Genomic DNA, 17,685 nt, shown 5'->3' on the forward strand with positions numbered 1-17,685 from the left:
CCCACTTACGATAGCATCAAAACAATAAAATACTTTGGAATATATTAAACCAAGGAGGTGAAAGATGTCTACTCTGAAAACTACAGGACATTAATGAAAGAAATAGAAGACACAAATAAGCGAGACAGTATCCTGTGTTCATGGATTGGAAAAATTAATATTGTTAAAATGTCAGTACTACCTAAAGCCATCTATAGATTCAATGCAATCCCTATCAAGATTCCAATGGAATTTTTTATAGAAGTAGAAAATAATCCCAAAATTCATGTGAAACCACAAAAGACTCCAAATAGCCAAAATAATTCAGAGAAAAAGCAAGGCAGGAGGTATCACACTCCCTGATTTCAAGCTATATTAAAAAGCTACAGTAATCACTATGGAAAACAAGATGGAAGATCTTCAAAAAATTAAAAATAGAACTACCATATGATCTAGCAATTCCATTTCTGGGTATTTTGCTGAATAAAACAAAAACATTATTTCAAAAATATATATGCACCCCGATGTTCATTGCAGCATTATCCGCAATAGCCAAGGTATGGAAGCTACCTAAGTGCCCATCAATAGATGATTGTATAAAGAGAAATCTGATACACACACACACACACACACACACACACACTGGAATATTACTCAGCCATAAAAAAGAATGAAATCTTGCCATCTGTGACATGGATGGACCTAGAGAACATTATGCTAAGTGAAATAAGTCAGACAGAGAAAGACAAATATCACATGATTTCACTTATATGTGGAATCTAAAAAACAAAACAAATGAACAAACATAACAAAACAGAAACAGAGCCATAGAGACAGAGAACAAACAGGTGGTTGCTGGGGGTGTGGGGAATGAGTGAAATAGGTGAGAGTTAAGAGGTACAAACTTCCAGTTGCAAAATAAATGAGTCATGGGGAAGAAATGTTCAGCTTGGGGAATATAGTCAATAATAATGTAATATCTTTGTATGGTGACATGGTAACTAGACTTATCATGGTGATCATTTTGTAATGTATGGAAATATCAACTCACTATGTTTTATACTTGGAACTCACATAGTGTTGTAGGTCAATTATACTTCAACAAACAAATAAACAAGCTCATAGAAAGAGATCAAATTTGTGGTTACCAGAGTCAGGGAAGGGGAGAAGGAGAATTGGATGAAGGTGGTCAAAAAGGTGCCAACTTCCAGTTATAAGATAAATAAGAACTAGGGATATAATGTACAACATGATTAATATAATTAATACTGCTGTATGCTATATATGAAAGTTGTTAAGAGAATAAATCCTGAGTTCTCATCACAAGGAAAACCACTTTGTTCTTTTATTTTTTTAAATCTGTGGCTATATGATATGATGGTAATCATTTCATGATGTGTGTAAGTCAAAACATTAAGCTGTACACATTAAAACTTATATGGTGCTGTATGTCAATTGTATCTCAATAAAACTGGAAGGAAAAAAAGCTACAGTAATCAAAACAGTGTGGCACTGGCATAAAAACAGATACATAGACCAATGGAGCAGAATCAAAAGCTCAGAAATGAACCAATCCATATATGTTCAACTAATATTTAACTATGAAGCCAAGATCACTCAGTGGAGAAAAGACAATCTCTTCAATAAATGGTGCTGGGAAAACTGGATATTCACATGCAAAAGAATGAAACTAGACCACTATCTTACATCACTCACAAAAATTAAGTGAGAATGGATTAAGGACTTAAATATAACTCTAGAAACCATAAGACCCCTAGAAGAAAACAGAAAAACAATCTCCTTAACATGGATCTTGGCAATGATTTTTTTGTATATGACACCTAAAGCACAAGCAACAAAATCAAAAATAGACAAGTGGAACTACATCAGACTAAAAAGCTTCTGCACAGCCAAAGAAATGATTGATAAAATGTAAGGACAATCTATGGAATTAGAAAAAATATTTGCAAACCATGTATCTGGTTAGGGGTTAATATCCAAAATATATAAAAAATTCATGCAACTCAATAGCAAAAAACAAATAATCCAATTTAATAATCCAATTAAGATATCAATAGATATTTTCCAAAGAAGATAAATGAATAGCCAGCAGGTATATTGAATGTGCTCAGCATCACTAATCATAAGGTAAATGCAAATTAATCTCACAATGAGATATCACCTCATGCTTGTTATAATGCCTATCATCAAAAAGACAAGAGATTAAAAATGCTGTCAAAGATGTGGATAAAAGTGAAAACTTGCACAGTGTTGGTGGGATTGTAAATTGGTACTGGCACTACGCAAAACAGTATTAAGGATACTCAATAATTTAAAAATAAAACTACCATATAATCAAGCAATTTCACTTCTGGGAATATATCTAATGGAAATGAAAACACTAACTTGAAAAGATATTTGCACCCTCATATTCATAGCATTATTTACAATAGCCAAGACATGAAAACAACCTAAGTGCCCATCAACAGATTAATGGATAAAGAAGTTGTGAAATATATATAGAATTGAATATTATTCAGCCATAAAAAGAATGAAGTCCTGCCATTGGCAGTAACATGAATGGACCTCAAGGGCATTATGCTACATGAAATAAGTCAGACAGAGGAAGACAATTAGTTGTATGATCTCATACATGGGATCTAAAACAAACGAACAGACAAAATAAATCAGCCTCATAGAAAAGGAGATCTGATTTGCAGTTCCCAGAGGCAGGGAGTGGGGGAGTGGGAATTGGACGAAGGTGATCAAAAGGTACAAAGTTCCACTTATAAGATAAATAAGTACTAAGGATATAATGTACAGTGTCATGACTATAGTTAACACTGCTGCTGTATGGTATATTTGAAAGTTGTTGAGAAAGTAGTTCCCAAGAGTTCTCATCACAAGGAAAGAAAGATTTTTTTCTTTTTCTTTTTTAAAAATATACATTAGATAATGGATGTTAACTAAACTTATTGCTTAGTAATAATTTCACAATATATGTAAATGAAATCATTATGCTGAACACTTTAAATTTACATAGTACTGTATGTCAATTATATCTTAGTAAAACTGAAAAAAGATATGCAAAATAGATACCAAAAAAAGAAAATGAAAAGAAAAAAATTAATGTAATACTCCATATTAATATAAAAATAAATGGAAAAATGCACATGAATATACCTCTTTAGATGCAGAAATAGCATTTGACAAAAATCCAACACATTTTCATGATGAAAGCACTCTAAACCAGGAATAAAAGGGGTCTTTTATTCTTTATCATCCTGATAAAGACCATCTACAAAAACACCACAGGTAACACCATATTTAATTGTGAGACACTGAATTTTTTCCATTTAAGATTAAGAAGAAGAGTAAGATGTCTTACCACTTCTACTTAGCATTGGATTGGAGGTTCTAGCAATTAGTTAAGAAAAAGAAAATGCAGTAAGTTTCTACACAAGTAAAACTATTTGTGCTTGTAGATGGCATGACTTTACATAAATAAAACCCTAAGAAATCCACTAGTGTCTAATATAGCTAATAGATTAGTTCAGTACTTTTTCAGGATACAAGATCAATGTACAAAAATCAATGAACAATCCAACAATTAAATTAAGAAAGAAATTCCATTTAAAATAACATTAAAAGTTATATACTTATATATAAATTTAACAAAATAAATGCAAGACAACTGAAAAGTACAACACATTGTTAAAAGAAATTAAAGAAGATCTAATAAGTGGAAAGGCATACCATGTTCATGGTACCATGTTCATATTATTGATATGGCAATACTCCCCAAATTGATCTACAGATCGAATATGATCTCTATCAAAATTCCATCTGTTGTTTTTGCAGAAATTGATAAGCTGATCTTAAAATTCACATGCAAATTTAAGGGACCTAGAATAGTTAAAATAATTTAGATAAAATAGTAGACATTTGGAGGACTCACACTTCACAATTTCAAAACTTACTACAAAGGTACAGTAATACAAACAGTGTTGTATCAGCATAAGAAGAAACATATATATCAATACAATAGAACTGAGAGTCCAGAAATAAACTCTTCCATATGATTAATTGATTTAGAGAAGGATGACAAGACCATTCAACGGGGTAAGTATAATCTTTTAAACAAATGATGATGGGACAGCTGGATATTTATATGCAAAATAATCAAGGTGAACTCCTACCTCATATCATACACAAAAACAAGCTCAAAACAGCTGAAACGCCTACATATAAGAGATACAAGTATAAAATTCTTAGAAGAAAACATATGAGTCAGTCTTTGTTATTTTGGCTTAGATAATAAGTTCTTAGATACAACACCAAAAGCACAAGTACTGACAGAAAAAAATAGATAAATTGGACTTCATCAAAATTTAAAAAATTGTGTTTAAACAATACCCTCAAGAAAGTGAAAAGGAAGCATGTGGAGTGAGAGAAAATATTTGCTAGTCATATATCTGATAAGGACTAGTATAGAAAATATGAAGATCTAAACACAACTCAAAGAACAATTTACAAAATGGTCAAATTCTCTGAATAGACGTTTCTCCAAATACGATATTTGAATGGCCAATAAGCACATGAAAAAGGAGTTAACATTGTTAGCTGTTAGGGAAATGCAAATCAAGATCTCCCTGAGATATTTCACACCCATGATACTGGCTATAATCAAATGACTGACATGACAAGTGTTGGTCAGGATGTGGAGAAATTAGAATTCTTTTACATTGATGGTTGGATTGTAAAGTGACACAACCACTTTGGAAAAAATTTTGGCATTTCCTCAAAACTTTAAGCATAGAATTACAATATGAACTAGAAATGCACTCCTAGATATATAACCAAGAGATATGAAAACATATTTCCACACAGAAATTTGTATATGAATGTTCATAGCAGCACTATTCATAATAGACAAAATGTAAACAACTCAAATATCCATCAGCTAATGAATGGATAAACAATTTATGCTATATATACACAATAGAATATCATAGAACAATGTAAAAGAATGAAGTGCTGATATATACTATAGCATGGACCTTGAAAACATTATGCTAACTGAAAGAAGCCAGTCATAAAAAACCATTATACTGTATTATTCCACTTATAATAATATTCAGAATAGGTAAATCCATAGAGAAAGATTAACGGTTGTCTAGTATTGCGATGGGGGATTTGTTGTGCTAATCAGTATGTAGTTTAGTTTTGAAGTAACAAAATGTTCTAAAATTCGATTGTGGTACTGCTTGAACAGAGCTGTGACTATATTAAAAAATATTTAATTGTACACTTCTGATGTGTGACTGCTGTATTATGTGAATTATATCTTAATAAAGTCATTTAAAAATGATCCATGCTAACTACACCTATTCAACACAGATTACTGTTGCTTTTTTAAAGTTGACTATTTACCTGAGAGTTATTTTAGCAAAGTCAATCTTACTGGCCCTCACTTTCCTCGGGTCAAAATACCATTTTTATTGGTTTAGAATGTCATGATGTTTAAAGTTTTTACAACTATTAAATGTCCATGTTTATTTAAGAAATGAACTCAAGCACACAAATACTGAATAAATTTGGAGGGTACTACCAAAGTACTTCCACTGGTGGGGGATACATTGTACTTATTTAGTAGCTTTTAAAGAAAGCTCAAAGTGCTCTACGTCTATTAACTTCTAAGTTCTTAAGAAGCTCACAAGAGTTGGGAATGCAGTTAATTTTTAAGTAACAATAATAATTACGACAAAATCCTGAATGTATAGCACTTGTTTTCCAAAATACCCCAATATCTTCACATAGATTATCATCAATTATTAATCTGTAATCAACACAGCACTCAAGATGGACTGACATAGACATAATATGAAAAGTGAAAGGCACTTCGGAGACCAATACAGTTGCAATCTAGCTCCAAAGGAGTGAGGTCAGCCCATAAAGTCTTTGAAATAGAACTGGGCTATAGTACCCTGGTATAGTTACCTCCTGACAGTTTCCTTCTCATTACTTCAACTCTTAATATGGTATTCCAAAGTGACTCCAAAACAGAGCCGATTTCAACTCTTTATCATCCTCATGGATTTCCTCAGTTTGTACTCAGTCACCTATATAGCTTGGAACTAGACTATACTCTAGGAATAGGACCTCGGCTTGAAGATACCTGGTACAACAGAGAGAAGAGGCAGATATCTCTGTTATATTATAGTCCCAGGGTCAGAAACTAAAGAGAACTGCTTGCTTGCTTATAGTTTCATAGCTAGAAAGTGGACAAGATGGTCATAGGTTTTATTTTTCTAAGTCCAGATCTACTAATAATATAGCTTGGTAATAGAGTGTCATCAAAATCTTGGAGGATAACTACCATGGACTGAAAGTTTGGGTCGCAGCTGAATTCATATGTTGAAACCTAATCCCCAATGTAATGGCAATTGGAGGTGGGGCTTTTGGGAGGTGATTATGTTGTGAGAATGGAGCCCTCATGAATGGGATTAGTGTCCTTACAAAAGAGACCCCAGAGGGCTCCCTTACTACTTCTGACACATGATGACTCAGTGAGAAGATAGCCATCTATGAATTAGGAAGCAGGCACTCACCAGATACTAAGTCAGCCAGCACCTTGATCTTGGGCTTCCCAGACTCTAGAACTGTGAGAAATAAATGTTTGTTGGGTTTTAAGTCACCCAGTCTATGATATTTTTGTAATAGAAGCCCAAATGGACTAAAACATTAGTCTTCATGGACTACACTTCCCCAGGCTACCTTGGTTCCCTAAAATCTCTACTAATTAAAATAAGGGTGGGGCATGAAACTAATATAATAGTGTGTCAACTATACTTCAATTTAAAAATATATAAATACAAACAAACAAAAAAGAAAGGTGGGGCAAAGTGATGCCCAAGAGTTCTATGCAAAGACTCTCTACCATACTGTCTCAGGTCAAGTTGGAGGAGGTCTGTTATAATATAAATAGAAATATATGGGCTTTTAATACATAGATTATGGTGAGGTTGAAAGCTGATCACCAATCTTCTTTCAGCCAGCACTACAGCTATTTCTTCCTCAATCACACTGTGATAACTGTGGGCTATGCAATATTTTACTTGAAATGGAATGTAAAGAAGACCTGGACTAGCAGAGTTTCATTAACTTTCCAACTATGATGTCATAAGTACAAGAAAGTTTATGTGCCAGGGAATGTATAAGGAGGCTTGCACAGATTGTGTCATTTCATGTATAGCATTCCTGTGAAGTATATATTATTAAGTGCATTATACAAATTAGGAAACTGTTACCCAGAGAGGTTATGACACTTGCCTGAGGTCACACAAGTAGAAAGTAGCAGAGCCTAGATTTGAATCCAGGTCTGTCTGGCTCTGAGCCCATGCTCTAAATTATGTCAGATTGTCTTTCTTTAAAGAGATTACTTTTCCAAAAAATATTGCTAAGTTTTATTCCATTTAAAAGGTTCTTTTATATAAAATAAATTTAATTTCTTTAAAAGTTCTGTCAGGAAAAAAGATAAAGACTATAAAAAGGTCTTTTTTTAGGCTAAATTATCCTTTAGGGAGCAATCGGTTTATGAAAAATTAAAACTTAAACTTTGCACTCTCAAGCCTCCAAATATTCCAATAAAGTTGAAATTGTTAGGCTGCATGGTAAAGCAGAAAAAAAACCCACATGATATATTTCTGAGTTGTAATCCTGGTTCTGTCATGTATTGGCTGTATGATTCTAGACAAGATATTAAAACATGGATAAAATGCTTATATGACCAGATTGCCATGAAGATTAAATGAGATCAGGTATATAAATTTACTGATGGTGCCTAGTACATGCAAGACCCTCAAGAAATCATAAATGTTATTATTATTACAATTATTAGGAACAATACCGCTGAAGGGGTAAAAAGTACAAAAGAGGTGAATGAAAAGGGGCATTGGGGAGGATCTTAAAGGTATGGTTCAATGTTACTTTAAGCATGATTTAAGAAAGAGCAAACACAGAAAAATGAAAAGATCCTTAATAAGAAATGTCTACTAATGATGATGATGGAGTACTCTTCTGTTAGAGATAGGTGCCAGAGGGATACTTCCTATACTCTGTTATTGCTTTTCATTTTGTAGCAGGGAGGTATAAGATAAAAGGAGTCAAGAGAAGTTGGTTCCTTATATTGGTTGATAATAGCCTGGAAGCATTTTAAATACAGATAAAAAATACTGTGGTTGAACAAATTAAAGGGTCTAGCTAGCAGCAAGAAAAAATGGCAAACATTCTTGCTTTGCTATTCAAATTCTCTAAAGCAGATTTTTTCAGAAAGAAGATCTATGGCCTTAAGAGATATTCTGAGGTAGGTTTATACCTCACTGTTGAGATTATTTGAAGCATATCTAAACAACTGAATATGTGAAACAGTAAAGAAATAATGCTTATTTTTTGCACAGGTTTAAAATTGCTTTAATTCTTACTTTGAATGTGTCTCTTCCCTCTAAACATTTTAAAAAAGACAATTTGATTAATGTTGCACTTAATGTTTTAATAAAGCATTTACTTTTAGAAAAAAACAGCTGGCTGAGTTACTGCAGGCTCTGACTTCTCAACCATTGTCACCTAGAGAAATGATTGACTTGCCTGACTATGTACCCAGGGAAAGCACCACTCATCTAGTGACATCTTCCCAAACTGCAAGTAAAAGTCATAACAGGAATAATCTATGTTCAAGAGGATGAGTCTAGCCAATTCAGTCCTATTTTAGTGATGGGAAATGCCATGCTTCCCATAAGGCTATTATTTCCTGAACAAAATCATTTGAAATGTCAGGAGACAGTTGTCATGTTATAAAAATTATTATATTCCATGAAAAAAAGGACTCACCATTTTTAAATGTGACAAAGAAAGCACAAGATTCTTTAAAGAGTTTACCCGAAACCACTATTTAGAAGCAAACAAATCAAAGTACTTCAAAATGAGTTAAGTGACCCAGATCTCAAGTCTAATTGATTACCAACACAATTTTTTACACCAAACAAACTTTTATAAAACCTTTATAAAATAAACATACACATTACCTGGTAATTGTTTTGGTTTTGTGATAACCTCAATTGGTTTGATGATGCAAAATGTGAAGAAAAATTACTCCGTGATGGATTTGTATTACTGTACATTGTAGTAGATGCTGTATGTAATGAGGTCCGTGGTGTCAAATGGTATTCTCTGTTTTGATACAGTACATTGTCTGACAAGTCTCTAATATTCACCATTTGTGAATTTGGCATATTTCTTCCTGGTCCGGGCAAAACTGTACTTTGGTTCTCAGCTCGAAGGGAACTGCCACTTTCATAAAATCTTGAGTAGCTTGGTATCTGTGCTCCCATCAATGCCAACTCTTCCTCTCTGGCATACTCATCATCAGCATCTCCAGTCTCCATTGCAATGGACAAACAAATTCCTTCTGTTGAACTAGGAGGCTTCTGTGGGGCATTTCCTCCCAGAATTCTCTGGGGGTAATCACTAACTGCCAATGAAAATACTTCACGGATTTCCAAGTTTTGTGTTCTGCAGTAAGGGTCTCTAATAGGTGGCTTTTGCCCGCATAAGTTTTGTGATGCTAGACCCGTGTGTTCAGGCTTATATGATCTTTGAATTCCGACTGGTTCAATTTTGCAAGGTTGGTGGCACACAGATGGCTTTTGTGGTACCGTCAACTCAGAGGCTTGCATTGAAGAGCTTCCATAGTGTTTCTTTGTGTGATTGTATACAGAGTTTCCAGCATTTAGCACACTTGTCTGTCTTGACAAAATAATTGTTTTTTCACCTAAGAGCAGAGAGGCATTTTTACAGTGTGCTACTTGTCTTTGAACAGGAATGTGCAACTGAAACTCAGTATCATTTTTACTGGCTGTTTTCTGACTAGGGATTTTATGTGCTTCTGTAATTTGTGTATTTGTATGTTTGGTTGTCCCTTGCCTACTTGATGAACTGGCTGGACTGTATATACCAGTTACAATGACATCATTATTGGGCAATGTCCAAGAAGACTGTTGGCTTGCGGGTGGAGCAATATTAACCACATTTCTGACTGTAACGTCTGGAGCTGCCAAAGGAGTACCAGAAACAGTTCCTGTTGTTGCTGCTCCTGATTCAGAATTCTTACTACTCATTTTTCTTCTCTTATTGCCAACCCACGTCTGGAAGGATAAAAAAATGATATTATGGAAAAGTTCTTAACCAAAAAACAAGAAAAAACAATTTCTATGTGATAAATTATATTCTCATTTGTCATAAAGTCAAGGCCTATACAAATTTAAAAGAAAAAATATACAATAAAAGAAAAAGTAACTAAAGTATAAGGTCAGAGATAATCAGGGACCAACACATAATAAATATCTAGGAACTTTGATAGAAGAATTGTATTATTGTTCTTCTTCTCCTCAAAACCCATCCAATTAATATGTAGCAAGAACCCTAAAATGTTTATATCCCTTGACCTAGTATATTCATTTTTGGGAATTTATCCTAAAAGTAATCCTAGATGTATACAAAGTTTATATGCAAAGATGTTCATCATATTTATGTATAATAGTGAAAAATTGGAAACATACTAGAGGTAGGATGTTTAATGACATTGGAAAATGCTCATAGTATTGTTAAAGAAATATACACTAGGAATCTTCAGATTTAACAACTTCTATGAATATATCATAACTTGGTTAATTTAATATTGCTAGATATTTAGATTACTTTTAGAAATATTCACTATTATAAACCATATAGCAATACACTTCATTGTGCATGCATCTTTGTACTATTGGTCCATTAGAATGCCATCTTTAGAAGGAAAATTGCTGGGCTTTTTGATATTTTCAAACTACCCTCCAATGTATAAGAGTTCTGGTTTCCCCACACCCTCAACAACACTTTGCATTATCTTTTTGTAGTCTCTACTAGCCCAGGAGTTAAGAAAAGGTATATAATTGCTGTTTTGATTTGAGTTTCTATGGTTACTATATTACTTTGATAGAGTTGCTTACTGATTACCTCTACTAATTTTTATATTAGGGTATTTGTCATTTTTAATTGATTTATAAGAGCAATTTCCTACTAGAGGCAGCAGCACTTTGTCACAAGTTGCAAATATTTTTCCCAGTTTGTCATTAATTTGTGGTAGTTATTTTCTTCTTTATGTTTTTCTCAATTTACCAAATCTTATACAGTGAATATGTATTACTTTTATAAACCAAAAATTAATAAAAATAATACCAGTGGTAGGCATTTAGAATTTGATTACAAAATATGTACTTTTATATAAGTAATTTATTATAATAATCTTAGTATTATTACACTGAATCATGATTCTTCTTAAAATATGCAATAAGAAATATTATGTTCCATAAAATGATTAGTAAACTTTATAATTATTTCAAAATACATACCATATTATAAACTACCAAAACACATTAATCTATTAAGAATTTCAAAAAATAAATAAGTGAAAACATTAAATGAACTAGCCTTGCACAAACATGGTGCAGAGTGTATTTGGTTAATTTTGTGTGATGTGCTTTTGAAAACCACATAAATTATCCAATTTTCAATGTATATTTATATTATATACAACATTAAATGTTGTAATACTATAAATAAAAGCTAACATGTATTGAATCCCCATTATGTGTTTTCATATGTATTAGCTCCTTTGCTAGGTATTATTTTCTAATTGTATAAATGAAGAAACTGAGATTCAGAAATATTAACTAGCTTGCGGAAAGATATCCTGTCAGCTACTGGCAGAGCAAGGAATCAAAATCAATTTAACTTGACCTCAAAGAACATTCTCCTTCCACTATGGTGAGAAACTCCTGAAATGGAGTTGGTCATTTCTGTTGGCCATTTTACTTTTATAATTAGTACTTATCTAATAAAATGTTCCAGAAACTGAGATGCTCCATTTTGCTCCACATGAGGCTGTGGGAATTTAAAACTCACTCTTATTTAGCTTTACTAAACAGCAGAGGTGAGAATTATAAGCAGAGAGACAAATGAATATAAATGTCACAAGAGAAGGAGGCAGGGGAGAAAAACTAAAAGGTTCTAAAGTATATACTCGAGAGAAATATTTAAAAAGAAATGTTATGTGGCTGCTTCCCACTAGCTGGATATATGTATATGTGTAGCTGATTCACTTTGTTATAAAGCAGAAGCTAACACACCAATGTAAAGCAATTATACTCCAACAAAGATGTTTAAAAAAAAAAAAGAAATGTTTGGGGATATATATAATTTCAATTTATGGTTCAAAAAGGTGAATATTACAGATATTCAAAATAAGTCACTGTGTTATGGCTTTTCGAATAACAATATGAAAAGGAAGCATGATGCATTTGTTTGTAATTTCAACATTTTAAAACTTTCAATGGGAAAGCATAGTGAATTGGTAAAATTTAAACTCAAGATCTACTACATCTGGAGGGCAACTCTGGGCAAGATTTCTAAGAAAACAAACAACCTACCATGTTCGCATCACAATACCTACCTTAACACAGGAATTTTAAGTGATCTTAGTGCACTGCAAATTTATGGCTTACTTTTATAGTTTTATAGTTCATATATATAGTTACTTACATAGTTTACTAGATATCTATATCATGTACTCATAAAAAAGTAAAATGTAATAGAATATCACATGAATATGAAACTCAGCTATCTAACAACTTCACTTGTGCAGAATGCAGCCAATATAGATGGCACAAGTCCCATGTACTTTACTGAAAAGACAACACTTGATCTTAAAACACACTTTATCTTATTTTACACATAATTTTACCAAACCTGGTATCTTAATCTACAGTAAATTAGAAATAACAAAACAGGAGGGGGCTTTGGTAATAGTGATTGCTGTTGAAAGCACCTTGACAGCACCAAAACTAAGAATGTTCATTAAATATTACTCACTAAAAAGGAGAAGAAAGGAAAAATAAAAGAGAATTGTTGTGAGAAATCATTAAATGGTCTGGGGTTCTTTAGTAAAGGAGAAAGTCACTCCATATACCTTACCATGTTGTAAGCATTATTATTTTATAGCACAGTACAATAATTGATTTCCATAGTAAAACTCTGAGTCAAAAAGTAAAGGTTCAGTTATTTTCAATAGTCTCTATTGAAGTAAAGTAGGAAAGTATATAGTTAAGAAATATTTTTTATTAAAATGTTGAAAATAAAGAAAATTCATTACCTAAGGGTTACCAGTAACTGAATTAAATTTTACTAAAAGTCATTCAGTTACAGGATCCAAAATTTACCAATGCCTATAGGATATAAATTTCTCATTCCAAATGTTTCATTGGTGAGAGAGAAAAAATGGGTCAATCAAATTGATATGATGAGCATTTGGGTTTTGGAACTAATAAAGTGATACTACATAGAAAAAAAAGAAAGGCAATAAATTTGGGTCACCAATCCTTGGTGTCCATTAAATTCTTTTTCAGTCCTTTTTTAGAAAGTCAATGTCTCCAAACTTCTCCTTTTTCTATACCTCCTTTTTGTTTTCCTGTTCCTTTACCCCACTATATATATATATATATATATATATATATATATATATATATATATATATTGCATGGATGTTTTAACCTTTTAAGTTCTTTTTACATTGGGATCAAGTTCTTAGTACAGTGGGATTTTAGTTCTTTTGAGGAAAAAAACACAATAAATACTATATTAAAATAATAAAGGAAGATCTCTTTGAAGTAGAACATGTAGACCTAGCAAAATATTAGGCTCAAGTACTATATTAAAAATAATAAAGGAAGGTCTCTTTCAAGTAGAACATATAGACCTAGCAGAATATCAGGGGTAGGGGAGGTTGTGGAATAATGGGTCTATAAACAGTTCCCTTCTCCTCTGGCTGGAAAAGCCGCCAAAATTGTGTTGAAATTTAGATTAGAAAGACTGAATTTCTGCAGAATTTACACTCTCCTAGAACAGAGAGAATGAATCTGTTTTACACCATTCCTTATAACTTACATAACATTTTACTTGTAAGCTTACGTTCTAGAAAGTTTATTTCTTTCATTTCCATTACTTGTTACAGATTTCACACCATTTGGAGCAAGATATAAACCTTTGTATTTCAACACTCTCAATATTCAAGTACAATCAAGTAAATTATTAGGGGGAAGATTGCAATAGCAAACTGTAAATATGAAAGGTCACAGTCCACAAAGCAGCTGCCTAAGAAGACTTTTCATTTTAAAGTAATGGTAAAATGAGAGAGAAGAAAAGAAAGAAGTTATTGCAGAAAAAAATGAGTTTGTACTTATAAAATGGAAAGCTCATCAACTTGAAATATTACACATTTTAAAATAATTTTTCTAAGACAATTAAATTTTTTCTCGAGGTTTTACTAAAGGTATTGCAAATAGGGAATTTAGAGCTATCAACAGGAGATATTTCTAGTTCTTACAAAAATCTGAGTATGATGGTTGATCTCAGCAAACAAAAAACAGATATCCTGGATATTTCCCTCCTAGAACTGGTGGCATAATTCCCTATTTGAAGGTGAATATATCTTTCAGTCTTTAAAAAAAAGATTTTCCAAAGAGTTCTTCTTATCAAGAGATTTTTATCTTGGGGTCTTTAAAAGTTCCTCCAACAGAAAAATAAACTTAAACAGAAGTCCTTTCTCTTAACAAATTAGCCTAATGAATGACAAGGATGGGAAAGCTGCTAATCTTTGAATCCCTAAGGTTTCGCTCCAGTGGGATTTGTAGCACGTTCAAGCAATCATGAAAGGACCTATGCACTCACTATGAAATCTGTGACTACTTCTGTTAGGTTTATCTCTTGCCTCCTCTCTATCACCTTCTCACTGCCTTTCCCAAATGTGTAGCAGCTCTGATTTTTACAGCTGAATAACAATGGTTGTGATAAAGGAAATTTTCCTCCCTAGGGATTTCTTGTCCCTTACTTGCTAACCCATTAAAATGCATACATTTTACTTAGAAGGAGGAAGAGATATTCATAAAAAGGATAGGTTTTACTAAAAAGACAAAAATACTAAATTCATAAATGCCTGCTGAAAAAAATTTAAACACAAGAAAATATGCTAACTCCCTTGGTAAATGCCTGTTTTACTAATATCAGTTTGGAGGGTTATATCTAGATAAATTCTAGGTGTAAACCAAGCATGAGATCAGCAACTAATCCTAAAGGTACTTATTAGTTCAAAGGACTGGGATTTTTAAAAGATATATTTAAAATGCAAAAGTTTTAGTGCTTTCAAGGTACTTATAGAAAAAAGTACATACTAAATGATTAGCTATTTATTAAAAAATAGTAATTTTATACCAGGGAAATGAAGCTGTTTATAGTTAGTGACTTCACACCCTGATAGTTTTTCTCATATTAAGCAATTATGACTTGTAATACAAAGCTATAAATTCAAGAGTTTAAGACCTCAATACTTACCCTGACTACACTGAAGTCCAGCTTAGTCTCCTGTGCACACTGTAATATGAGCTGAAAGCAATTTTTACTTTGATTTGTCATTCCATTTTCATAATAACGCTGTAAAATCCTTTGTTGTTCTACAGTAAATACAGAACGTAGATTCATCTAAAAATAAAAGAAGATACTCTGAAAATTTGAATAAAAATTGGGTTTGTGTAGAATTTGCACGTTTTTGTTTTTTGATACAATTTCAATGCTTTCAAGCTGCAAGATTTCTTTAAGTGAAATAATCCCAATAATGGGCAATAATTTGTGTGCTAAAGGGAGACAGGTTCTCAATGAATATTATGCATAATGCGAACCCTTATTGAATTTGTTCAGAAAAAGTATCAGTTTTAAAGACAAAAAAAAAAAAAAAAAAAGCGGAAAGCTCTTGTCTGGTTAGTGTCAGTGCATGGAGAAAAAAAGCTTCTTTCACCGAAATAAATATTTATGGCTAGTAAAGCCAGAGATTGTGGTATGGTAGTAGCCATAGGTGGTCAATTATCAACAGGGACACTCACTGTTCTTTGTCAAGCAAGGCATCTGGCATATGTCTTACAGCCAAAAGATGTGCTCTGAAACAAAAGGGTGCGTTTATTTTTTTCTTTTTCTGGGATAAAGGGGTTCATTTTATATATTAAGTCAAAATCTCTCTTTAAAGCTTTAAAATAAACAGGAAGTTTTAGTGACTGAAAATGTATTTGCTTTAGGCAACACTAACCAAAATAATTATTTTTAATAGCTGTAGTATATAAATCAAAATTAAAAATCATGTATAGTTTACTAAAAATATACCAAGTACTTTTAATCGACAACATCATAATTAGACAAGAGAAATTTTTAAAAACACATTGCTCTTCTTGCCAATAGGCAAGATGTTTAATATTAAGGGAAAACAACTCTGTGAATCTCACAAATAAGAAGCAGGTCAAACTCTTCATAAAGGAGATGGATTCTAGTAGTGCATTTTATAAAGACGAACACATAATTAGATAAAGGCAATTTCAGGTTCCTCTTAAAAGCTGTCACACTAAAATTGTTATTCCTAAAAGCTGACAGAAAGAAAACCCTTTTCAAGGAATGAATCTCTTCAAAATTAGGAAAACAGTGACAACTAAAACAATATAAGCCAAACCAAACAGAAATCATTCTAGTATACTGGGTATGGAAACAACTAAGTACATTGACATGGAAATAAAAAATAATTTCCATTTTTTGAATATTTTGAACAATAAAGCAGTTTCATGAAGAAATTAAAGACAGTCACATAGGCATCCAGTGAAATCTGTACACGACTTGTTTTCTTGACCATGCAAACGTTTTCCTATATAATGTTAAGAGATCTGATGAGAGAAAGTCACATGTGAGAGAGGGCAGGAACTTTCAGAAACAAATAACTCCACTTTATGAAGGGGATCTCATTCAAGTACAACAATGTGGAAATGTAAACCTCTTATCTGCAAACTGAATAAATTTTCAAGGATGTTTGGGCCAGAGGGTAGGGACGATATTCATCAAAGCAATATTACTATCATGTTTTCCAGTTTTCAGAGCAATTTGGGGTTCATTTTCCTAAGTGGTTCAGCTACAGTCAGGAGAGGAGCCAGAAGATGAAGGTCAAATACCTGAAATACCTCATCTGTTGTGGATTAAGAAGCAAGGTATTGGTATTCCAGTACTTTGGAATGAGATCTGAGGAGTGTGGTAAATTTCAATTCACTAATGCATAATACGGGTAATGGCTCTGATTCTTCTCTGTAGGGCTGTAACTACCATAAAAAAGCCTAGAGTACAAGATATGGCTGATCCCCAAGTGTATCACTATATCTGCTTTATGTAGGAATGGTTTCCTATTGGCTGGCTACAACTGTTGCTCCAGTATGATATGAATCTTAAAAAGCATGGCAGATTAGTTATCTTGGTCTATGGAGTGGCAAGTTATTGAATGACTGCACAGCCAAAGTTCTTAATCGTTTGCACAAAAATCAGGAAAAAAAAGTTGTAAAAACTTTCATTTTAAAAGTTGGGTTGTTATTTATGTGGAAGATAAAATGACAATCCATTGGATTCACAGAAATTGAGGTCTACTATATTGGGGTAGGGACGGTAACTAACTGAACTAGGGGATTAAATATTGAAATAACAAGTCATTTAGCTTTACCTCATGATTTCCTAGTCTAATTCTCTTTGCATTGTACTACC

The 17,685-nt window shown here is 32.6% G+C and overlaps 1 protein-coding gene across 1 annotated transcript in view; it reads right to left on the bottom strand.

The window, feature by feature from the left end:
- The window catches only part of HDX (highly divergent homeobox), a 158,971-nt gene that overhangs the window by 118,405 nt on the left and 22,881 nt on the right, over window positions 1-17,685 (bottom strand). Inside the window, exons 2-3 of the mRNA XM_061178991.1 lie at window positions 15,460-15,606; window positions 9,063-10,181 (exon numbers count right to left, since the gene is read on the bottom strand). Of these exons, the coding sequence (XP_061034974.1) occupies window positions 9,063-10,181; window positions 15,460-15,606 (1,266 nt within the window). The remainder of the gene's footprint in view (window positions 1-9,062; window positions 10,182-15,459; window positions 15,607-17,685) is intronic.

This window comes from Eubalaena glacialis, chromosome X, assembly GCF_028564815.1.
Source record: "Eubalaena glacialis isolate mEubGla1 chromosome X, mEubGla1.1.hap2.+ XY, whole genome shotgun sequence".
NCBI classification, from domain to species: Eukaryota; Metazoa; Chordata; class Mammalia; order Artiodactyla; family Balaenidae; genus Eubalaena; species Eubalaena glacialis.